This window comes from Pan paniscus, chromosome 8 (assembly GCF_029289425.2).
Source record: "Pan paniscus chromosome 8, NHGRI_mPanPan1-v2.0_pri, whole genome shotgun sequence".
NCBI classification, from domain to species: Eukaryota; Metazoa; Chordata; class Mammalia; order Primates; family Hominidae; genus Pan; species Pan paniscus.
The window spans coordinates 38073629-38099857 of NC_073257.2; the positions used below are offsets into that span (position 1 = coordinate 38073629).

General features: G+C 38.1%; 1 protein-coding gene across 1 annotated transcript in view; it reads left to right on the forward strand.

Moving 5' to 3' along the window:
* GPR158 (G protein-coupled receptor 158) overlaps window positions 1-26229 on the forward strand; it is a 422582-nt gene that overhangs the window by 196936 nt on the left and 199417 nt on the right. The window contains exon 3 of the mRNA XM_003821403.5: window positions 19003-19105. Within this exon, the coding sequence (XP_003821451.1) occupies window positions 19003-19105 (103 nt within the window). The remainder of the gene's footprint in view (window positions 1-19002; window positions 19106-26229) is intronic.

Below are 26229 nucleotides of genomic sequence, written 5' to 3' on the forward strand. Positions count from 1 at the left end.
GTCATGCAACCATCATCACTAACTAATTTTAGAACATTTTTGTCACTCCAGGCAGAAACCCTGTACTCATTAGGTTCATTCTCACCAGCAGCCAACACTTGGCAATCACTATTCTGCTTTCTGTCTTGATGGATTTGCCTATTCTGGACATTTTATATAAGTGAAATCATATAATATGTGGTCTTTTGTGACTGCTTTCACCTAGCATACTTTTTTGAGATTTATTTATGTTTAGCATGTATTAGTACTACATTCCTTTTTATTGCTGAATAATATTCCATTATATGGATAAGCAACCTTTTATTTATCCGTTCGTCAGCTGATGGACATATGGCTTACTTTCATTTGGGGCTATTATGAATAATGTTACTATGAAAATTTTTGTGCATATTTTTATGTAGACATATGTTTTCAATTGTCTTGGGTATATATGTAGGAGGGGAATCTGGATCACATAGTAACTATGTGTTTAACATTTACAGTGACTACTAAACTGTTCCAAAATAGCTGCACCATTTTCAATCCCACCACAATGTATAAGCATTCCAGTTTCTCTGTATCCTTGCCAACACTTGTTTGCCTTTTATTGTTTAACCATCCTAGTAGGTGTGAAGTAATATCTCATAGTGGTTCCTGGTTATTTTTTAAAACTCTTATTGATGTCCAAAATAAATGCAGAATAGTGCACAACTTAACTTGTCTAACCAGCATTCAGATGGGAACAGAGAATGATACGAGCAAAATTCAATTTTGCTCTTTCAATCACCAACTTATCCCTTTAGAAAGGTAACAACTAAGAAATACCATTTGACCCAGCCATCCCATTACTGGGTATATACCCAAAGGTCTATAAATCATGCTGCTATAAAGACACATGCACACGTATGTTTATTGCGGCATTATTCACAATAGCAAAGACTTGGAACCAACCCAGATGTCCAACAATGATAGACTGGATCAAGAAAATGTGGCACATATACACCATGGAATACTATGTAGCCATAAAAAATGATGAGTTCATGTCCTTTGTAGGGACATGGATGAAATTGGAAATCATCATTCTCAGTAAACTATCGCAAGAACAAAAAAACAAACACCGCATATTCTCACTCATAGGTGGGAATTGAACAATGAGAACACATGGACACAGGAAGGGGAATATCACACTCTGGGGACTGTTGTGGGGTGGGGGGAGGGGGGAGGGATAGCATCGGGAGATATACCTAATGCTAGATGACGAGTTAGTGGGTGCAGTGCACCAGCATGGCACATGTATACATATGTAACTAACCTGCACAATGTGCACATGTACCCTAAAACTTAAAGTATAATAAAAAAAAAAAGAAAGGTAACAACTATTCTGATTTCTAAGAGCATCTATTAATTGTGCTTGTTTTTGTCCTTTGTATAAATGTAATCATACTTCATATAAACTGAATGGCTTAAAATGCAAATGAAATTGCTTTCTAATCAACACTGGAAAAACTACATAACAATGATAGGCAAGTTTTTTTTTTAAATCATTTTTAGAAACCTGACAGCCTGCTTGCCTTCCTACTTTCCTTCTTTCTTATTTTATTCATATATACCATCTTAATTTATATTTTTCCATTTGTCCCAATATGCTCTTTTTTCCTCTTTTCTTATGTTATTTGGTTTTAATATAGTATTTCTTTTTTATTATTTAACTTTTCCTTCTCTTTGCCAGTTAGGCATATATATATTGCTTATATTAATATTTTTTAATACTTTTAGTAGTTATTCTATGGATTTCAGCATGCATCCTTAGCTCACTAAAGACTGATGTAAGTTATTCCTTTTACCTTTCTTATACAAAGTAAGATATCAGCACCATTTAACTGGATTTACTTCCCACCTGCCTTTATGTTTATTTTTATTTTTATTTTGAGACAGGGTTTTGCTTTGTCACCCAGGCTGGGGTGCAGTGGCACAATCATAGCTCACTGCAGCCTCAAACTTCCAGGTTCAAATGATCCTCCTACTTCAGCCCCCGAGTAGCTGGAACTACAGACATGTACTACTACATCTTGCTGATTTAAAATAAATTTTTCTGAGATGGGGTCTCACCGTGTTGCCCAGGCTGGTCTCGAAGTCCAGAGCTCAAGTGATCCTCTAGCCTTGGACTACCAAAGTGCTGGGATTACAGGCATGAGCCACTGTGCCCAACCCCACCTGCCTTTTATATTGCATTTAATTTCCATATACGTCTTGAATCCATGAGACATTATTATTACTATTACCATCTTGTATCATCAATATTAATTTAGATTTACTCGCATATTTACTTTCTATTGCTATTCATTCCCTCCTGTATCTTTGGGCTTCTGTGTGGTATAATTTGAGATTGAATGTCAGGCATCGTGTTGTTACAGTGGTTCTGGATGCATTATCTTTTTCCAGAGGGGCTTTAACCTATCTCTGATAAGTAACTTGATATAGACATATCACCTTAACCCAACCAAAGCTTGAGCTGTCCCAGTGATGGATAGTAGTCCATGAAAGGCTCAAACTAGTTTTTATTCACTCTTAACTTACAGAGGCTGTCATTGAGAAAGCCAGGATTGTTTACTAGGACCTTTATCCATAGAGGGTCCTAAATTCCGAAGTAGTCTCTTTAACATTGTGATACGGCAAAAGACTTCTTTTTCTCTTCAGCTTCTGCTTAGTTTCTTAGAGTTTCACTCTGGGCAGATTAAGAATTCAACAATTTTTTTTGAGGATTAGCTTTTTTTTTTTTTTTTCTGTACTTCCCTTATCTCTGAGATTTTGTCTTCCTGAGTATTTTTCTAGCCCCAAACTTGATTTTTTTCTTTTCTTCTCATGCCTGTGAGAGTGCCAAAACTTAGCTGGCATCTCTTCTTCTTATCAGCTTACATCTGTCTGCATTCTCAGTCTTCCCCCAGTGCTTCATATCATGAAATACTCGGTTTAATACAGAAATGCAGAACACAGGACTTTTATTTACCTCCTTTTTTTTTCCTTGGATCTCGGTCCCTCCATTTTGGCTTCACATAAGCTTTCTTATGCCTCTCCATAGGGTTTTTTTTTTCTTTTTTCTTTTGTATTTTATCCAGATGTTCTAATTGTTTTGGTAGGTGCTACAGCTTGCTAACAAACTATTGTTTCATAGAAAAAAACTGAGTTCAGTTTTGTTCTTTTTTTCCCTCATTTCACTAATATTTATTGAGCACCTACTATGTGTCATGCTTGTGCTAGGATTTGGGAACATTGCAGTGAAGAAGACAACCCACTATCCAGCTTAAGAAATAGATTGTCACAAGTCTCTTAGAAATCCCAAGTGCTCCTCCCTCATCCTATACCTGTCTCCCTCACCAAACAGTAATCATGATCCTGAATTTTACGTTGATCACTGTTGTTCTTTATAGTTTCAAATGTGTATATATCCTAAAGTGTACTTTATAAAGTTCTACATGTTTCTGCGTTTTATAAAACTGAAATCATATTATGTGTACTCTCACACAATTTGCATTTGCTTCTTGATGTTTTAATTAGATCTATCTATATTTATGTATATAATGCAGTTCATTCATTTTTCTTTTTTTAGTATTACAATTAGTAATATATTACATTTTATGTGTTTTTTCAATAAACACACATTTTGAATGTTTTGGAGTACAATTACTTAGTTGTAAGTTACATTCATCTTCAACTGTGTAAACAATGCCAAATCATTTTCCAATGTGTGTATATTAGATACTTTAATTTTTATTATTTTAACTTTTAAGAACTTATTCATGTAATCTGTATGGAATTAGGAGTAATAATTAAAAATAATGGTAAGATCACTCTGTGTAATATATAAGAAACGGATTCAAGGAATGCAAATTTGAGAAACCATATATGAAGCAGTTATACTAATTCTATTGAGTGATTATAGAGGCCTGGATTAGTATTATGACAATAGGGATGAGAAAGGCATTGATTTTACATATAGCTAAAAGGTATAAGTGATGGAACTTGGAGAGTAAGGAAAAGTAAGTTTCTAATCTGGGCTTCTGCAGTTAGCAAGTACGCAGATAACCTTAACATTTGCACAAAAGTTATAAAATGACACAGAGATCAAATTTATAGTAAGAATAAGTATAGAACAGAGCCCTGGAAACCCCAGTTGGTAAGTCCAGGAAGAGGAAGAATGTCAGCTCGGGGCTGAAAGGGAGTGGCAAAAGAAGTAGGAGGAGAGTTGAATATTTGAGAATGGGAAGTCAAGGAAAGAAGTGTTTCATGAAAGAGGGAATGGTCAGAAGTGTCTCATTCTGCAGAAAAGTTAAAAAATTATGACCTGAAAATAGCTAATAGATTCAATGATGTGAACATCATTTGTGTATTTGGCAACATCAGATCAATGGAGCAAGGGTGGTGAGAGCCAAATTGCTCTGGTTTGATGAGGGAGGTAAGTAAATGGAGATAATGAGCATAGATAAATCCTTCAAGATGTTTGGGTAGTAACTAGAAGTGAATTTAGGGTTGAGAGACAGTTTAATTTTATTATTATGGTTTTTAATATGGCTGAGATTTGTGCACAGTTAATAATGAGGAACGTTGCTAGTAAAGAGGAAAAGGTTGAACAAGAAAGGGAACATTCTTGCTAGAGGAAGTCACTGGGAACATGTATGGCGAGAGTGGACAAATATTGAAATTAATCAGCTTTAAATAGGACGGACATGGTTTCCATTTTACTAGGAGCATATGGGTGTAGATTTAGTAGACTTGTTGGTTTGCTCAAAGGCAGTTGAAGGAGTTTCTTCTCATGGCTTTTATTTACATTTAAAAGTAATTTTAATTCATCTTGAATTCAAAGATATTATTCATATTAACTTATTTTGTTTAGCATTTTTTATTTTAAACAACAATTTATTTTAGCAAAATATTTAAAGAAGGACTACTCAAAAACAAACAAATCAAGCACACATGAAGTTTTTTATTGTAAATAGGGTAAAGCACATTTATAACAGGTCCAATTTTTCTTTTTGCTTGCGGTTTTTAAGCTGCTTGAGAACCAGACCATGATTTTGTTCTTTGTTGCACAACAGGGTTCGGTAAGCGAGAGTTAAATTCTGTCAAGAGTGAAAACAAAGTCCCCAGTGATGTGAACTGTGACTGCGGGGAGCATGGGGTGTCAAAGTTAGAGCATAGATGCATCATAGTGAGTTTGTGATTTAGTGGAGGGGAGTGTTTCATTATCTGAAAGTGTCGAACATACAAAGAATTTACGTTTGTCAAGCCTTTGGGCTATTTCTGTAGGAAGGCCTAGAAAACTGGGCTTGCTCACTCAGCGAGATGTAATTCTGACATTTTCCTGAGTCAGTCTCAGCCCCCACAAGGCATCTTGCTGTGTGTCAGTGTGAAGTCTGCAGACTTGTAATGTGTCTGAACCAGATGCTGTGTTGCTATCCCTTAGCCCTGTTTTGTGAGAGCTGGCTCCATCGAACATAAGAACATTTCAAAAATTAATAATAGAAAAATTTCTTTTTTAATTTTAACGATGTCATAAAATAAAACATCCTCTCTTCTGCCCCCAACCCTACCCCAGTTTATCATACTTTTAAAACTGGGTTTTGACAGCTGCTGAATAATAGAGATAAGATGTTCTTTTTCTCCCTTGTGAAATACTGCATTATTTGTTATTCATGGGTTCTTGTTTTCCTGGAAGGTGGTTTGGTAAAATATGTGAGTGATGTGTACCCTATGATTACCAGGAGGCCTTTTAGATTTCCTGTTTGAGTGTTTTCCTTTGGCTTTAATAAACTTGCAAATAGTTGTGGGAAAGAGGCTACTGAATGTTAATATAATTGACCTGTTTTAGTACAAAGTCTCCCCAAACCCACTCCCAGATGAGCAGATTCATTTATTTATTTATTTTATTTTATTTTTATTTATTTATTTTTTTGAGATGGAGTCTCACACTGACGCCCAGGCTGGAGTGTAGTGGCATGATCTCGGCTCATTGCAACCTCCTTCCTTCTCCCAGGTTCAAGCGATTCTCCTGCCTCAGCCCCCTGAGTAGCTGGGATTACAGGTGCCTGCCACCACACCCGGCTTATTTTTGGTATTTTTAGTAGAGATGGGCTTTCACTATGTTGGCCAGGCTGGTCTCGAACACCTGACCTCACGATCCACCTGCCTCCGTCTCCCAAAGTGCTGGGATTACAGGCATGAGCCGCTGCTCCCGGCCCAGATGAGAAGATTCAACATTTTAAAGTATTTCTTCATAAGTTACAAAGAAGGAGTAAAAAAATATTAAAAGCTGCTGCCTTTTTAAAAATCTAGAAGCCTCCATTTCTACTTCATCTTGCTAGCGTCAAGCTTTTAATCTTTCTTTATGCCTCTGTGGTGTTGCCATCTGCTTTTTGAATAAGGCTAATACAGCAGGAAACTTGCCGGAATTAGATAAGGCTCCGGTCAAAACAAAGGAGAGCTATGCATTTGCCACTAAAGCAAAAAAGAAGTGACAGACCAGACTGCCATAGAAACACCTTTGTTTCCACTGCGGAGACTTACCTGAGGCACAAGGGGGGTTTCGTTTTCAGGAAATTTAGGCGGAGAAAAGGCACTTCACCTGGATGCCCTGAAATGAAGGTTTGTTTCCTAAGATTTGAGTTGAGGAACTCTGCATTGGGAAGAGAGAGATTCATTTGTAAAAACTGTAACAGGTGTGGGACTTAATTGCATTTCTTAAAGTATATTTCATATGTACATTTTCAAATTAATAATCTTCCCTTATTTGAAGCTTAATGATTCCAGCAAACTGGTCCATCTGGAATACTGCCTGAAACCAAGAAGAATAGAAAAAAAAAGTTGAAACAATCAAAATAGACTGTAAAGTGACCATGCACTAGCATCTGTTCCTCATTTATGGAATACTTCTGTGAGCCTATACTTCCTAGGCAGTGACTGATACTCTTTGGAGCCACACCCTTGGGGTTGAATCCTGGCTCAGCCAGTTGCTAGCTGTGTGGTTTTGGGCAAGTTACTTTAGCAGTTTGTTCCTCAAAGTTCTCCTCTCTAAAATGGAAATAATAATAGAGTCGCTATAGAATTGAGTTAATACTTGTGCAGCAGTGCCTGGTATGTGGTAAACAGTAAATATTAACTATTTATTATCTTATTTACCCTTACTTTATTATTTATTATCTCATATACCCTGCATGCTTTGCGATCTAGTTTCCAGATATACAGGCAGTTGTAACTATGATTTGAAAGGGAGAAAAGACATTTGTAGAGTTAAGTCTATATTTTAGGATTAAAATAGCCTATATTTTAGGATAAAATTTTGAGCTGCTAGCTCAAAATAAAGAATAAAAAACCATGAAAACTAAGCATAAGAACTCAAAAAGTACAGCACTCTGGGCTATTTAATGTGTGAGAAAATAGCCATAAACTTTCAATGGCTCCAGAGGGCATTAGTGAATTTCAACACAATTCAGTACCTATTGTTCAGAGTAATGATTCTGACTCATGAGGAAGATGTTAAATTCTGTTCATGGTGTTCAGTTTAGAGAAATCAGAAAGAATTTTACATTTTAGGAAAATTCCAAAACAAAAATTTTAAAAAGGCATTTAAAGGTCCATTTCTAGAAGATTTGGAATTACATAAACTTTATTTGATTTTTTTTTTCTGACGCCTCTTTTCAGTCCAAGTTAGTTTTTTTCAGAATTATTTATAAATGTGGTTTTTCGGCACAAGTATTATTTCTGTTAAATGCCAAACAAGTCTTCCCTGTATGCACCTCATCTTAGCTTTCATTTTAGCCATTCCACTTCTCAGTAATATCTCCATACAAATCTTCTTGACTGTCAGGCTGACCAGGTTTTGCTCTGCAATTATGTTTACCAGGAGTTGGCAGTCTGAGGTATGTGAGATGAGATATACATCATGCTGATTGCAATACGACCTTTAATGTTTACATACACATCTTTGAACTAGAAAGATCATTTTGCTCTAAAATATTTTTTTAAAAATTTAATTGTGGTAAAAATACATAATATAAAAATCTAACTATCTTAACCTATTTAACTGTACAATTCGGTAATGTTATTTATATTCACATTGTTGTGTGACAGAGCTCTAAAAATTTTTCATGTTGCAAAATGGAAACTCTACACCCATTGAACAACTCCTCATATTCCCTTGCCCCTAACCCTTGGAAAACACCATTCCACTTTCTATTTCTATGAGTTTATCTACTTCAGGTACCACATATAGGTGGTATCATAGAGTATTTGGCTTTTTGTGCTAGGTTTATTTCACCTAGCATAATGTCCTCTATGTTCAACCATGTTGAAGCAGATGATAGAGTTTCCTTCTCTTTTCAATTCTGGATAATATTCCATTATTTTTATATATCACATTTTGTTTATCCATTTATTTGTTGATGGGTATTTGGGTTACTTACAACTCTTGGCTATTTTAAATAGTGCCACTATGAATATGGATATGCAAATAGCTCTTCAAGTTCCTGCTTTCAATTATTTTGGATACATACCAAAAAGGGATTGCAAGATCATACAGTAATTCTATTTTTAATTTTTTTGAGAACCTTCATACTGTTTTCCATAGTGGCTACACCATTTCATGTTTTCACCAACAGTGCACAAGGGTTCCAATTTTTTCCACATCCTCAGAAACATTTATTATTATTATAATTTTTTGATAGTGGCCATACTAATGGAGGTGGGATAATATCTCATTGTGGTTTTGATTTGCATTTCTCTAAGTATTTAGTGGTGTTTAACATCTTTTCATTGGCTTATTGGCCATTGGTATATTTTCTTTGCAGAAATTTGCCCACTTAAAATCAGGTTATTTGTTTTTCTGTGTCATTGTGTTGCAGGAGTTCTTTATGTGCTCTGGATATTAGCCCTTTATCAGATACATGGTTTGCAAATGTTTTCTCCCATTCTGTAGGCTGACTTTTCATTCTGTTGATTGTATTGCATTCTTTGATGCAAATAAGTTTTTAAATTTGGTGTAGTCCCATTTGTCTATTTTTGGTTTTGTTGGTTGTGGATTTGATGTCATATCCAAGAAACCATTACCAAATCTAATGTCATAAGGCTTTTCCCATTTTTCTTCTAGAGTTTTATAGTTTTAGGTGTTATGTTTAAGTCTTAAATCATACTGATTAAGTTTTGTGTTTGGTGTTAGGTAAAGGTCTGACTTTATTCTTTTGCATGTGCATATTCCATTTTCCAAATACCATCTGTTGAAGAGAATGTCCTGTCCTCACTGAGTTGTTGAAGACAATTTGAACATTATACGTAAGGGTTTATTTCTGGGCTGTCTATTCCATTTGTCTATATGTCTGTCTTTATGCCAGTACCACACTGTTTTGATTACTATAGCTTTGTAATGTGTTTTGAAATCAGAAAGTGTGATGCCTCCTACTTAGTTCTTTTTCAAGATTGTTTTGATGATTTTGGGTCCTTGGGATTCCATATAAGTTTAGGACATTTTTTCGATTTCTGCAAAAAATGTTGTTAGGATTTTGATATGGATTACATTCAATCTGTAGGTTTGCTTTGCTTTGAATAGTATGGATATTTTAACAATATTAAATCTTTCAATTCAGTGTTGCATGAACACTGGATGTCACTGTCACTTCTTTATATCTTTTAACATTTCTTTCAGCAATATTTTACAGTTCTCAGAGTATACTTCTTTCACCTTCTTGGTTACTCCTAATCATTTTATTCTTTTTGATATTTTCATTTTATTCTTTTTGATATTATTGTAAATGAGACTGTTTCTAAACTTACTTTTGGATTATTCATTGTTAGTATATAGAAACAACCAATTTTGGCATGTTGATTTTTGTATCCTACACGTTTGCTGGATACATTTATTAGTTCTAGTAGTTTTTGTGTGTGTGGAATTTCAGGGTTTTCTACCCTCAAATTATATAAGATCTTGTCATCTGTGAACAAAGATAATTTTACTTTTTAATTTCCTTTTTGGATGCCCTTTAGTTTTTTTTCTTGACTAAATTGTTCTGGCAAGGACTTACAGTACTATGTTTCGTGAAAGTGGAGAGAGAAGGCTTTCACACCTTGTACCTGAGCTTAGAGGAAAAGTTTTCAGTTTTTTACCATTGAGTATGATGTTATCTGTGGTTTTTCATGTATGATCTTTAATATGTTGAGGTAATTTCCTCCTATTTTTAGTCTGTTGGGTGTTTTTATCATAAAAGGGTGTTGCATTGTGTCAGATGCTTTCTCTGCATCACTTGAGATGATCGTTTGGTTTTGTCCTTCATTCTGTTGATGTGTGTAACTACACTGATTGCTTTTTGTGTGTTTAACTATCCTTGAATTCTAGAAATGAATCCCACTTGTTTGTGGTGTATAATCCTTTTTAATGTCTGTTGAATTTCTGTTGAATTTGGTTTGAGATTTTTGCATCAATATTCATCAGAAATGTTTGTCTATTGTTTTCTTTTCCAACAGTATACTTATCTGGCTTTGGTATAGTATAGTGCTGACATCATAAAATGCATTTGGAAATGTTCCTTTCTCTTCAATTTTTTTTTTTTTTTTGAGACAGGGTTTTGCTCTGTCACCCAGGCTGGAGTGCAGTGGCGTGATCTCGGCTCACTGCAACCTCCACCTCCTGGGTTCAAGTGATTCTTGTGCCTCAGCCTCCTGAGTAGCTGGGACTACAGGCACACGCCACCACGCCTGGCTAATTTTTGTATTTTTAGCAGAGACAGGGTTTCACCATGTTGGCTAATTTTTGTATTTTTAGCAGAGACAGGGTTTCACCATGTTGGCTAGGATGGTCTCGATCTCCTGACCTCATGATCCACCTGCCTCAGCCTCCCAAAGTGCTGGGATTACAGGTGTGAGCCACCGTGCCTGGGCTTCTCCTCAATTTTTTGCAAGAGTTTAAGGAAGATTGTTGTTTATTCTTTTATACATGTTTAGTAGAATTCTCCATTGAAGACATGTGGTTATGGGCACTTTTTTATTGGGAAGTTTTTTGATTACTGAATTTAATCTCCTTACTAGTTATATATCTGTTCTTTTTTATTATTTATGATTCAATCTTGATAGCGTGTATGTTTCTAGATATTTATCCACTTCACTCTAAACTCTTGACCACCATATCTTAAGCAATTGGATCTGGTCTGCTCCTAGGAACCTGGATTTGATTGTGAGTTCTTAAGAGCTGTCTTTTGTAAATCTCTGCTGGTGGCTTGTTAAGGTTCATCAAAGTAGGCTTCCAATATTGTAAGCAGCTTCCTTATTCAGGGGTACAATAATGACGGCAATCGTGGGCCATCCAGAGCAGCTGCTGTCATTATGCCAGCTGCATTGGTGAGGTGAGAGCGGTGGCAGCAGGAGTGGTTGTGGGAGCAGCAGTGGCGGCAGTGGGTCCTCTGTGGCCTGAGTCCCTGAGGCAGTCAACCGCACCACCCCAACCCTTGCATGGCCAGACAGAATCTGTTCCCAGGCCCAGAGCCTCTGCTGTGGCCTCAACCTTGCTCCCTGCCATGTCCCACGGGCCCATAAGCACCAGGCCAAAGGTGCAGCCAGGACTCATGGGGCTGGCCCCAGGAACATTGGAGTCATTTTTGTGGGGTTGGCCAGGTCCACCGTACCACCTGCATCTCACCCATTGCCCTGGGAGCCATCGCAATGAGGCCAGGCCAGGTCACCTGCTGGTGGAGGAGCAGCATGGTCAGGCATGAAGGGCGGGCAGAGGTGGAGCTGGGTCTGGGGCAGTGCTGTGCTCCATGGAGCCAGTGGGAGCTGGGAGCAGGCAAGATTCCTGCACTCCCATGTGTGGCTGCAGCTGCCCAAGTTGTGGCTGCAGACCCAGGCATTTTGCACTCTTGGGGGTCCTGGGAAGGCCCCCTCCCTTGCCCACACAGGCTTGGAGGTGTCTGCTCCCGTTGCCTGGCCTCTCTTTGCTTTCAGTGCCCACTCCAATCATGGAGCAAAGTTGAGGCTGAGCCCAGGTGCTGTTGCAACCTGACAGGGTGTGTGCTTGCTTGGGACAGTGCTGACAGGCCAGCCCCTGCCACCTTGGCCCCCTCTAGACTTTGGGCACCAATGAGCATGGGAGGGAGGCCCAGTGGGTGCTGAGGGCAGCTTGGCACTGGCCTGCAGGCATCCCTTGGCACAAACAGCCTGGGTGCCATGAATGGTGGCAGGCATCAGACAAGATCCTGGGAAGAAGAGGGGAGGGTCCCCAGTGAAGCCCCACCTTCAGACAGGGGAGGTGGTGCCTTTTCTGGACCTGTCCATGGCCACCCATGGACCAATGGACATGTACTTCCTCCCTGCTGAGGCCCATAAAAGCCCTGCACTCAGCCAGACTTAAGGAGATGATGGGACAACCAACTGCAGAGAGGAGCTGCCCACCGCAGGGTCTCCTCTTTGCTGAGGGCTGAGGAGATAATGGGACATCCAGTTGCAGAAAGAAATTAACCTCTCTGCTGAGAGCTCCACAATCATCAGGATGACCTGCCTCACAGAGAGGAGCCTCTGCTGAGAGCTGAACACTCGTTGGAACACTCTGGCTACAGAGAGGAGTACCCCACTGCAGATCTCCTCTGAGCTGTTCTATTGCTCAATAAAACTCCTCTTTATCTTGTTGACCCTCCAGTTGTCTGTGTACATTCTTCCTGGATGGAGTACAAGAACTTGGGACCCGCTGAATGGTGGGGCTAAAAAAGCTGTAACACAAACAGGGCTGAAACACGCCCCTTGCATGCCATATTGTGGGTGACAAGAAGGAAAGAATAGAGAAGGAAAGAAGAGCTGTGGCCCTTTGGGGATCCCAGACCTGGAAGCTCCCTGAGCCAAGGCCGTGACGTCCTTTTTAGGTCTCTGTGGTTCCTGGCATCCCCAAGCTTCTGGGCACCACACCACGTTTCTTGGTGTTAGCTGTTGATATGGTTTGGCTTTATTCCCACCCAAGTCTCATCTTGAGTTTTAGCTCCCATAATCCCCATGTGTTGTTGGAGGGACCTGGTGGGAGGTAATTGAATCATGGGAGCAGGTTTTTTCCATGCTGTTCTCATGATAGTGAATAAGTCTCATGAGATTTGATGGTTTTATAAAGGGCAGTTCCTCTTCGCATGCTCTCTTGTCTGCCACCATGTAAGACATGCTTTGGCTCCTCTTTTGCCCTCCATCATATTTATGAGGCTTCCCCATCCATGTGGAACTGTGAGTCTTTTAAATCTCTTTCCTCTATAAGTCTTGGGTATATCCTTATAGCAGCTTGAGAACAGACTAATACAGTAAATTGGTACCGGTAGAGTGGGGTACTGCTATTAAGATACCCTAAAATGTGGAATTTACTTTAGAACTGGGTAACAGATAGAGATTGGAACAGTTTGGAGGGCTTAGAAGAAGACAGAAGGCTGTGGGAAAGTGTGGAGCTTCCTAGAGACTTGTTAAATGGTTTTGACCAAAATGCTGATAGTGATATAGACGATGAAGTCCAGGCTGAGCTGTTCCAGATAGAGATGAGGAACTTGTTGGGAACTGGAGCAAAGGTGATTCTTACTATGTTTTAGCAAAGAGACTGGTGGCATTCTGCCCCTGCCCTAGAGATCTGTGGAACTTTTTACTTGAGAGAGAGGATTTAGGGTATCTAGCAGAAGAAATTTCTAAGCAGCAAGGTGATCAAGAGATGACTTGGGTGCTTTTAAAAGCATTTAGTTTTATTCATTCACAAAGATATGATTTATAATTGGAACTTGTGTTTAAAAGAGAAGCAGAGCATAAAATTTTGGAAAATTTGCAGCCTGGCAATGCAGTAAAAAAGAAAAACCCATTTTCTGAGAAGAAATTCTAGCTGGCTGCAGAAATTTACATAAGTAACAAGGAAATGCGGAAATTTGCATAATCACCAAGACAATGGTGAAAAATGTCTGTAGGGCATGTCAGAGGTCTTCATGGCAGTCCCTCCCATCACAGGCCTGGAGGCCCAGGGGGAGAAAATGGTTTCGTGGGCTGGCTCCAGGGCTTCCCTGCTTTGTGCAGTCTTAGGACTTGGTGCCCCGTGTGTCAGCTGTGGCTAAAAGGGGCCAAGATACAGCTCAGACCATTGCTTCAGAGGGTCAAGCCCCAAACCTTGGCGGCTTTCACGTGTTGTTGGGCCTGTGAGTGCACAGAAGTCAAGAATTGAAGTTTGGGAACCTCTGCCTAGATTTCAGAGGATGCATAGAAACACCTGGATGTCCAGGCAGAGGTGTGCTGCAGGGGTGGGTCCCTCATGAAGAACCTCTTCTAGGGCAGTGCAGAAGGAAAATGTGCGGTGGGAACCCCAACACAGCGTCCCCACTGGGGCACTGACTAGTGGAGCTGTGAGAAGAGGACCACCATCCTCCAGATCTCAGAATGGTAGATCCACCAACAGCTAGCACTGTGTGCCTGGAAAAGCCACAGACACTCAACACTAGCCCATGAAAGCCAGGAGGTGGACTTTACCCTGCAAAGCCATAGAGGCAGAGCTGCCCAAGACCATGGGAACCCCTTCTTGCATCAGCATGACCTGGTTGTGAGACATGCAGTTAAAGGAGATCATTTTGGAGCTTTAAGATTTGACTGTCCTGCTGGATTTTAGACTTTCATGAGGCCTGTAGCCCCTTTATGTTGGCCAATTTATCCCATTTGGAATGGGTGTATTTACCCAATGCCTGTAACCCCATTGTATCCAGGAAGTAACTGACTTGTTTTTGATCGTATAGGTTCATAGGCGGAGGGGGCTTACCTTGTCCCAGATTAGACATTGGACTGTGGACGTTTGAGTTAATGCTGAAATGAATTAAGACTTTGGGGAACAGTTGGGAAGGCATGATTTGTTTTGAAATGTGAGGACATGAGATTTGGGAGGGGCTGGGGTGGAATGATATGGTTTGGCTATGTCCCCACCCAAATCTCCTCTTGAATTGTTCCTATCCTAATCCCCATATATCATGGGAGGGAACTGGTAGGAAGTAATTGAATCATGGGGGTGAGTTTTTCCCATGCTGTTATCTTGAAAGTGAATAAGTCTCACGAGATCTGATGGTTTTATAAAGGGCAGTTCCCCTGCACACGTTCTCCTGCTTGCTGCTATGTGAGATGTGCCTTTGCTTCTCTTTTGCCTTCCGCCATGATTGTGAGGCCTCCCCAGCCATGTGGAACTGTGAGTCAGTTAAGACTCTTTCCTTTATAAATTACCCAGTCTTGGGTATGTTCTTATAACAGCATGAGAGTGGACTAATACAGCCATCGAAGCTGCTTATGGTACACCTGGTTCAGCTGCAGTCTCACAGGGAGCCAGTGCCCTTGCCAGTGCCTAGAGCTGTCCTCCCTTCTGCAGCTGGTGTGCCTTGCTGCACACAGTGTGTGGACCCCACACTCACTCACACACCCCCACTGCTCCACACCTGGCTTGCCCTTGGCAGGTGTGGGATCCAGGCTGGTAGCAGGAGCCAAGGGCAGCCTTCCAGGCTGAGTGGGCATAATGTGCCTAGCAGGCCAGAGCAAAAGTCAGGCCGAGGAGCCACTGGCCACAGAGGTTTCTGGCTGGCAAAATGACACTCCAAGGATCCCATAGCAATAACTCTTAATTTTTATATTTTTATCAATTTTTATCAAAGGCTACTCATGGAGCAGCTACCCTCATGGAGGAGAAACAAGTGCTACTTAACAAGCAGCCCCTCAGCCTAAACCCAAACTAAACATTAGTTGAGCATCACTATATTTACAGTTTTTTTTTTAAACTAGGTTAACTAAACTAATTTCCTAATCTTAAAAATGTATAATTTTGTTTAGGAGGTAACAGAGATGAAGTAGCGAGGGAATCATGGTGGTGGGTACAGCAAGAAAATATGCCTTGCAAGTTTATTGAAAATTTACAATTCTTCATAAAAAAAAAAATAAGCCAAGACCACTTGTATACTTCAAGGCAAAAGCATGAAAACAGTAGCACATTTGGTTCCGTACAGGCCCTGCTGTCTTGGAGGTGGAGTCAGTACAGCAGGATGATCTGCTTTTATTGATTTTAATTGACAAAGTTTTTTTTCTTTCCTTTGAGATCATAAAATTATTTATTAATAGAATAACAAGTTTGAGGTAGCTAATAATTCATGTTTCTGTGTTTTATGTAATAAAATCAGGAGGCATTTCTTTCAAGTTCAAGGAATATTTTATTTGGCAATATGTACCAGATCTAATCAATTCAATTTTTTAAACATTCATTTTTTATGTTGGCTGTAGAGTTAGTTTATAGCAGAGAGATACTTTAATTACAATAAACTTTCAGATCTTCCATAAGAATTTAAAATTCTCAACTGAGTCACTGTTGCAGTGCTGAGTCATATCATCATGAAATCAGTGATGTTCTATGTTCTAATGAATAGCATTAACCTCTGAATTTCAGCAAGGTAAAATATTTCAAGAATTCTAATGTAGTCTTAGTATCTAAGACTTAGTTTACCTGGTTTACCTTAGTTTACAAATCCTTGCTGGATGAATATTTAGTAAATCTAACTTATAACAAACTCCACATGCTATATTCGTAGTATCGCGACGTCGTAACGGAAGTAATGATACCCCATTGAATTGCTCCTCTCAGGATCCTTTGATTCTTTCTTTCTGCCTAACATTTTAGCTCTGAAGTGTCCCGAGTCTCACCACTTGGATCTATTTCCTGATAGTATGTTTAGAGGTTCTAGCAGGGGAACACAGCAGCTTGTGTACCCTTGAGTGAAGAATGGTTCTCCTCTATTTGGGAAGGTCATCCTCTTTGACCTAGCAAGTAGCTTCAGGAAGGACACACATGGAGTAGTGAGGAAGGAAAAAGACACCTGCCAAGTCAGCCAGATTAGCTGAATCAGTCCTGGCAATCAATGAGGTGGCAGATGTTGCAGCCGGATTACTCTCATATTTTTGGATCTGTTTCCTTTGCTGACTGAAGGCACTGCTTAGTGATTTAGCCTTATCTAATCTCACGGATTTATCTATGATCTTTATACAAATGATTCACAAATTATACAGCCCAGACATCTCTTCTAAACTTCATACTAGTTTATCAAACTACCTATTTGAGATGTAGATCTAAATTTTTGAATAATCACTTCACCGTGAGCATTTCCAAAACTGAACTTCTGATCTTTTCCCTAAATCTAAAGACTTTCTCAGATCAGTTAAATGACAACTCCATACTTAAGTTTGCTCAGGCCAAAAACGCTGGAGTCATCCTTTATTTTTCTTTTCCTCTTATACCCTGTATTTAACCCATTAGGCCATCATGGTGGCGCTACCTTTTTCAGACTATGTCTGTGTCTGGTGGAATAGTTATTCTCATTAATTAAAGACAGTAAGGCTCAGAGATGTTAAGAGAACAGCCCAAATCCACATGGTTGGGAAGTGACGAAGTCAGATTTCAAATTTATCTTTTCTGACTGACCACAACTAATATGCTCTTTCCATAATACTAGTGCGTCTCCTAAATACATGTTATAATTACTTCTTTTATTTACATAGTTTAGAAATATGATTTGACCTATTGTATAACTGGAGCTTTATAAACAGTACATGTTATTTTGATTAGGTTCTGTATGCATTCTTTATGCATGCTGCGGTTATTTCCTAAATACTTGCTAACTCAGTTGAATTGACTGGTACTCTTTTGCTATTTTATTTTGCTCTGGGTTAGGAAATGTGTTTTCAATTGCAGCATATAAATTGGATATGTGTGTGTTAGATGGAAAAGAAGAGGGTATTAATGAAATTAAAATATTCAAGAAGGTCCTTTAGAGAGCTCTTTTTCAGAGATTTCTTGCTGCATCTCTGACTTTAGAATAAGTATTAGCTTTTTTATCTTACATACAAATACTTATCTAATTGCTGGAGTTTTTGTGATATGTAATATTGATCTTAATGCTAATCATTTAAGCTTAGATTATGGAATTATTTAAATTATTTAAAATTTTATCTCAAGGGCCTCTGAAAAGAGGGACATCTTATAATTCTTAAATTCACTAGATTCTAAGTTCCTTTAATAGATTATAGTGGTAAAAAGGCAATGTGTTGGAATCATGGTAGAGCAATATCATGAAAGAAATTTCAGTGTTGGTTAGATTATTTAAATGCTCCAGTTTTACTGATGTAGTTTTTGTAGTTTAGTAGAAGTTATTCCTTGCTATGTAATTAAATGTAGCAAAAATGAAGTAGGTTAAGCTAAATTTTACTTGGTTAAAATTATATCTTTTGCTTGCTAGGTTATATCCTTGACCCTTGAAAGAAGTCAAGATTAAATTTTGGGGAGATGTCTATTGTTTATGATAGTGAAATATTTTGAAAGCTGTTTTTCTTCCTTATATGTATATGTAAAACATTTATCTATTAAACAGATTTTAGGTAAACAGCCCCGGAATAATTAATTCATCTTTATTTTTATCTTCTAAATTTGCATTTTTAAATTTACTTGTTTTATTATTTTATCAATTTGTGTTATTTTGATTGATTCCAGGATAAAATTTGATGACTCTTTAATTCATAAAAGCAATTTTCACATCTTAAATTTTACATATCTGTTTACCTACCTGCCTGCCTATCTACCCACCTACCTACCTTTGCTTTGATAGAAACATTCAGTATGGAATCACTTTTGAAATACTCTTATAGGCTTTGGAACAATTTCTTAAAGCAATAAGATGATATGTGAGGCATTAAAAAGAAAAACTATGTCTAGTAATTAACTCATTCCATTGCCACAGGAAGTAAAGATGTGTGCAACTGCAGCTGTAATGGCATAAATTTAGAAAGGAAACTTAATTTACTGCTTCTAAAAAAAAATTGTTGGCACAACAAAACTGAAAAGTTCAAAAAAGAGCTGTTTTATTTCTGGAAAATGTGTTAGTTTTCTGTTACCATTTGCAATGATGGATATCTGCGAGCCTTTATACCATGAGATAAGCCATGATCAACTATGTTGCTGTCTTTTCTTCTTCATAGTGTATGCCAATTAAAGGCCTAGGATTCGTTCTTGGAGCCTATGAGTGCATTTGCAAAGCAGGATTCTATCATCCTGGAGTCTTACCAGTGAACAACTTTCGGAGTAAGTGCCCTTTGTTTCTATGTATATATATGTATATACATCATATATGCTATTATTACAAAGATTTTCTTTTGTCCTTGTTGGAGTTATATCGTTGAATAATCATTGGTTTGGCATTCTTTCATCACTTAAGGAGTTTTAGTTTTAGTTTGTCATCTACAATGCTCTGGAGAACCACTAAAATATACCTAAAATATTCATAGGTATATATTAGTTTTTAATACATTTTAACAGTCTGAAAATATTGTAGCTATCTGGTAAGACCAATGGGGATTTAGTTATTGAAAGATGCTGCTACAGAAAGTTCCTAAAACTAATTTTGTCAGTTTATTTTATTTAAGAAGGTGTTTATATGTTTTTAATGCTGCATAAAAAGTTACCATAAAGTGAGCAGCTTAAAGCAGCACAAATTCGTTATCATATGGTTTCCATTGGTTAGGTTCCTAGTTCTGGGTTAGCTGGGTCCTAAACTCAAGGTTTCACCACTCTAAAATCAAGATGTTGGCTGGGTATAGTGGCTCACGCTTGTAATCCTAGCAATTTGGGTGGCTGAGGTGGGAGGATCGCTTGAGCTCAGGAGTTCAAAACCAGCCTGGACAACATAGTGAGACCTTGTCTCAATAATAATAATAATACAATGCAGAGATCATCTTCAAAAAAATACAAGTCTACTTGCTGTTATTTGCATTATCTGACCCCTATAAACAATCATGACCAGAGCCATGTCTTCATAAAGTTAATAATAAAATATTACATGTAGAAATTTATAGTTTCAAAAAATAAAAATAAAATCAAATAAAGGTCTCACTTGGGTGTGATCTTCTCAGAGGCTCAGGGTCCTCTTCAAAGCTCCTTAGGATTGTTGGAAGAATTCAGTTCCTTGCATTTGTAGGCCTGAGGCCCTTATTTTCTGGCTGGATGTCAGCCTGGGGTCACTCTTAGTTCCTAAAAGTTCCCTCAAGACCTAGCTACGTTACCCTTTCACAACATGGCTGATTCCTTTTTCAAGGCTACCAGGAGAATCTCCCTCACCTGCTAAGACAGAGTCTTAAATGACATAGTATAATCATGGGAGTGCCTCTCCTATCACTTCAGCATATAACATAGCCCAACCAAAAGAGAGAATGTCCCATCATATTTATGGATCCACCCACATTCAAACGGAAGTGATTATACAGGGCTTCTATTCCAGAATTGAAACTTGGTCATCTGGTTATTTTATTCCTACTCCAGAAAATGTCAGTGTTACAATTCAAGTATTGAGTATTATTCTTTCTCCGGAGAATAAACTCTTGCCACATCACCTTATAGCTATTGGATATAATACCCAAGAAGAAAGACTGTAGTGGTAACAGGGGTAGTTTCATGGAAAGTTAGGGTTTGGGAGTTGCTAAAACTAGAGTATAGGTCTCTTTTAAATAGTTACCCATAAATCTTTGCCAGCCCTATTATCTGTGTAGGAATTTGGATTTCACTGAGGCATAGTTCAAAGGGTTCATTGAGATTGAGACCTGAATGTCTTCCTCTGGGAATTTTGGTAGACATTTATAGATTTTTATACAGTTCTTTTTCTCTCTCTTAGAAGGCACTATTCTTGGTCTTGAGACTGTTTACATTTAACTTGTAGGTTCTGGAGGTGAGAAACATTTTGCCGTCTCCTCCGCCGCATATTTCAGAGTTTAGTCCTTGTTCTGAGTGAGTTGTTGTAGGCAGAATTCTAAGGTGGCCTCCCAGGTTCTGCTTCCACATCCTCTTAAGTGTGGGTGTCATCTATGAATTTGCTGGGATAGTCACTCCCTTGCTTAGGTTCTGTTATTTAGCAACATAAGAGAGTGAGGATATAGTCACTTTTGTGATTATATTATTTTATCTAAGACTCCATCATAGCAGACTGGAAGGAGAGAGAGAATCTTCTACTGGCTTTGAAGAAGTAAGCTACCTTGTTGGGAGAGAGCCACGTGGTTGGGGCTTGAGAGCAGCCTCTAAGAACTGAGAGCAAACCCCACTAATAGCCCATGAGAAAACAGGGACTTCAACTACTACAATTGCAGGGAAGTAAATTCTTCCAACAGCCTGAATACTCTCAGAAGAGGACCATGAGCTCCAGATGAGAACGCAGCCTAGCCAAAACCTTGATTTCAGCCTGGTGAGGCCCTAAACAGAGAACCCAGTTACACTGTGCCAAGACTTCTATTCAATAGAAACAGGGAAATAATAAACAGACATCTTAAGCCCCTAAACTTTTGATCATTTGTAATGCAGCAATTGCAAATATACAATAGCAATCCTGGTAATATATTTTAAGGATGATTATGCTTTTGGGTGTGTGTGTGCCAGACCATGGCGACACCGGAGCTACTCTGGCATTTTTCACGTTTATGGTCCAGACATAACATATGATTCAACACTGAAAGATTAAGGGAAAAGGTTTTAGCTTATGTTCTGTGAAGGTATTTTGTATCTGGTTTACCCACATTTGTTCTCAGCTCCCACTATGTGACTGAAATAAAACATCTAAATATTGTAGAATCAGAGAATGACTATGCCATTTGCTTATAACACTACCAGGAGAAACTGGTTAACCTTTAACAACTTATCTTTATTTAATTTGCACACTCCTACTTTCTTCCTTATTTTAAAAGCCAGTGTTTTCTTACTGGACCTACACTCTAAGAAAAGTCTGCTTCTCTGTGTAAGTCTAACTCCCATGTTATACCCATTGCAGCCATGAAAGAGAGGCCACTCTTTTCAGGAAGATGATGTATAATTGAGTTTAGCTTTGATTCAGCTTTGACCTCAGCACATACTTAGCCAAGACCAACCTTCCTCACTGACAGAGCAGAACAGTCGCTGCATGTTGTAATTTGAAGCCAGTAAAGCAGGGGTCCCCAACCCTCGAGCTGCAGACTGGTGCCAGTTCATGGCCTGTTAGGAACCAGGCCACACAGCAGAAGATGAGCAGTGGGTGAGTGTATTAGCCCATTTTCATGCTGTTATGAAGAAATAGTCAAGACTGGATAATTTATAAAGAAAAGAGATTTAATTGACTCACAGTTTCACATGGCTAGAGAGGCTTCAGGAAACTTACAACTGCGGTGGAAGGCACCTCTTCACAGGGTGGCAGGAGAAAGAATGAGTGTCGAGCGAAGGGGGAAGGCCCTTATAAAACCATCAGATGTCATGAGAACTCACTCACTATCATGAGAATAGCATAGGGGAAACTGCTCTCATGATTTAATTATCTCCACCTGTTCCTGCCCTTGACACTTGGGGGATTATAATTCAAGGTGAGATTTGGGTGGGGACACAGAGGCAAACCATATCAGTGGGACAGTATTAACGCCCAAACTCTGCCTCCTATCAGATCAGTGGTGGCATTAGATTCTCATAGAAGTGCAAACCCTAATGTGAACTGCATTTGTGAGGGATCTAGGTTGCATGCTCCTTATGAGAATCTAATGCCTGATGGTCTGAGGTGGAGCAGTTTCATCCCCAAACTGTCATCCTGCATGCCCTCCACCTCAGTCCATAGAAAAATTGTCTTCCATGAAACCAGTCTCTGGTGCCAAAAAGGTTGGGGACCACTGCAGTAAAGTACTCTTTGACCAAAAATATCTTTCCTGATGGCCTTGTCAAGTGTCATGAAAACCCAACATTAATCACTTCTTGTCCTAAAGAAAGAGTTCAACAACCTGACTAGGAATATGAGCTCTGTAACTCACCGGGGTCATCATCCAAGAACTACTCAATATTTTTTTTAATTTGAGGCTTATAAGAGAATATATTGCATGTTTCTGTGTTTTAATTTATTAGGCCTCTTCATCATAGTATCCAGGCAAGTTATAGGGAATGTTATTTTTATACTTTCTTGATGAGGTATCTGTGAGATAAGGAATGACCACATGTAGCCCTTGAACCAAAGGTAAGAAAGGCATTAGGGACCCAACATATGAGCTAACATGGAAAACTGCTAGCACAGTACATGACATATAATAAGTGGTCAATACACAGTTAAATAATTGAATACACATACACACACATATAAAAACATAACATTAATCATGCATGTAAAGAGATAGCTCCTAAGCACCACTGGTCTTTAGCACCTTATCTCAAATAGTTTATTATATTAGGTTAACCAGTGACTTTAGCTAGGACCTTTGGAGAATGAATTCTACAATAGGAGGAAATTAGTTGCCTAATAGGGAGAAACAGAAAGGATATACAGCAAAGATAAAATTTACTTAATTTATAATTGTAAATATAGCAAAAGACCCCAAATTCCTGAATCTCTTGTAGTCTTGTGGCCCCTTTGGAGAGAGGAGCTAAGACGTGGTGCTGATCTCTTAGAGAAAATATAAATATGACTTAAAAATTCTGTTAAAATGTGAAGTGATTTAAAAATCTTTATTTAGACCTAGGCCCACAGTAAACAAATGACTCGTGAAGACCAACAGAATGTATTCAAATAACGTGATTTGAAATTGTGCTGGCAGCCCAGAGACCTTGTTCCTGGCATTGCTCTTGAAATTGGTAATCACATGTGAGTTAGCAGGATCTGACATCTGGATAGTAGCAGGATTTCAGAATAACCAAGTACTGATGTTTCGCTGTCTCTTCAAATCCAGGTTGTTCCCTTCCAGGTTGATGAAACACAAGCTTGTGACTAGCTCATCCTCCTCACATTCATCTATCTTAGTATGGATTCTGTCTTCAGTGAAACTGCTTTTATCTTTTGTGTGGATATAGTACCAGTCTTTCATTCTTATTTCTTTGGCCTTTTGGATTGACTTCAGCCTGTGTACATTTCCAAATCCAAATTTACAAGTGACCCATATCCAGAAATGACAATCTCTACTTACCTAACTCTAGTGCTATTGATATGAGAAGATGCGACGGGAGGAAAAAAGACAACAAAGTAATTAGAGACATAAAGAGTATGCAGTTCTGGAAGAAAAAGAAGGGAAGCTCATTGAAAGCAGTACAGTTTAGGGATTCTGGCTGAGCTCTACAGCAAATGTTAAGCAAGGCTGACTTGTCTCTGGGATGAGTCTTAGTTTTCTTGCCTTGCTTGAGTCTCACACTCTCTTCCTACTCTGTTTCATGGCTGGGGAGTCGGGACATTTGCTTTCTGTAGACTAAGCTCAGTATCAGTCTCTAGTATCTATTCCAAACTTAGACGGAATAGATTAAAAGAGCTTGAACACCACAGTCTCATAAATAGCATCGTCACTTTCACCACTGGTCTGACTTCAACCTTGTAGTCTCATTCTGAAGCTAGGCTTTTACTGTATTATAGGAACCTAGTCCTAATCGGTTTTACTCTAGTTGTAGAAGAAAGATTCTCCATCCGATTGCCGGTCTTATGTTTTTGCCTCAGTAATTTGCTCAATTTTCATATATTTTTCATTAGTCTTATTTGTAGGGACTAATGAAAAATGCGAATTGAACATTTCCAGATCTCAGATTCTTTCATTTCACTTGTCCTAAAAATGGGCTGTGGACTGAGATATAACACTTCAGTCCTCCAAAAATCTTCCTTTTCCTCCACTAGCTGAAATACTAATTTATTAGACTTTTCCTCTTATTTAACATAATTTTATATATTTGCATTATTTTACTTTACTAGACTGCTAATTAGAGACTTATTTATATTAACAATCATCTTTCCCCAAATATTAAAGAAAGACCTCTGGCAGGGAAATTTGACTATTAATTAGCTCTGTGTGGTAGGAAGAATGTCTGAAACTTCATTTACCAACATAATAGTGACAATTTTCTTTGCATGGTAGAATTATTTGTAATTTTTGTTTTCTTTTTGCTTCCGTGTTTTCTTTTTTCCCTAAGTAAAAATACATTTCTTGCACAAAATCATAATGTTTTAAAAATAAAATATAACATTCAGAACATATTCCTACCTGACTTTTAGCAAATTTAGAAACTTTGATAAGATACAAGGTGTTTACATTGCCTCTAAGTATCTCTCCACAAATTACTATTTACAAAGAAAAAAGTAACCTGCAGTGAACAGACTGGTGGCACACCACCTTCCCAAGTAATTAATCAAAGTAGCATCATCAATTATTGGGACAAACTGACTCCTTGTGCCTCCTGGTATGTTACACTGAGGACACAGCATTATTTTTATCGTGTTCCTGCCAAAAGTTAATAATCTGAATCTAATCATGAGGAAATATCAGGCACATCAAAACTGAGGGACATTCTACAAAATAACAGGTCTGTGCTTTCCAAAAATCTCAAAGTCGAAAAGAACAAAGAAATGCTGAGAAACTGTTTCAAATCAGAGGCTAAGAAACATGGCAAGTAAATTCAATGCATGATCCTAGATTTCACCCTAGATGGAGAAAAGTAGCCGCAAAGGACATTATTCTGGCAATTGACGAAATTTGAATATGGGCTATGTATTAGATGATAATATTGTATCAGTATTAAATTTCCAACTTTGATAACTGTAATGTGGTTTTGTGCAAGGATGCCCTTTTCATAGGACATGCTAGCTGAAGTGTCTATGGGTAAAGGGATATAGAATCTCCATCCTATACTCACATGGTTCAGGAAGAATAGTATACGTTTAAATTTATAAACATCTATCAAGACAATATGAATGGTAAAGTAAATACAGCAGAATGTAAATAATTGATGAATCTGGGTAAAGAATATATTGGATTTATTTCTACTATTCTTGTAGATTTTCTGTAAAATTTAAATGATATCACAGTTATAAGTTACAAAATCTAACTTTCAGAATATCTGTTTAAATTCAAAGGACTTAAATATTTCAATAATTGTAGCTTTGGTGGGTTAATTAGATATTTGTGATTTGGAGCTAAAATTCACTTACCAAAGTGAATTTATTGCTATCAAGAGAGACATGGCTTTAAATTATTTTAATATAAAAATATTATATACTCATTCAATAAACTTTGGAATGTATACAAAGTAGAATTTTAAAGACCATTCAAAGTCTATTTTTCATTTAATTCTCTTCAGTTTATAGTTTGTAGGCAAATGTCTGTATATATCATCTTTCTAAAAATTTGGAATTATATTTATTTAAAATATACATAGTTTTCTTGAACATAATTTTAATAGTTACATAGAAT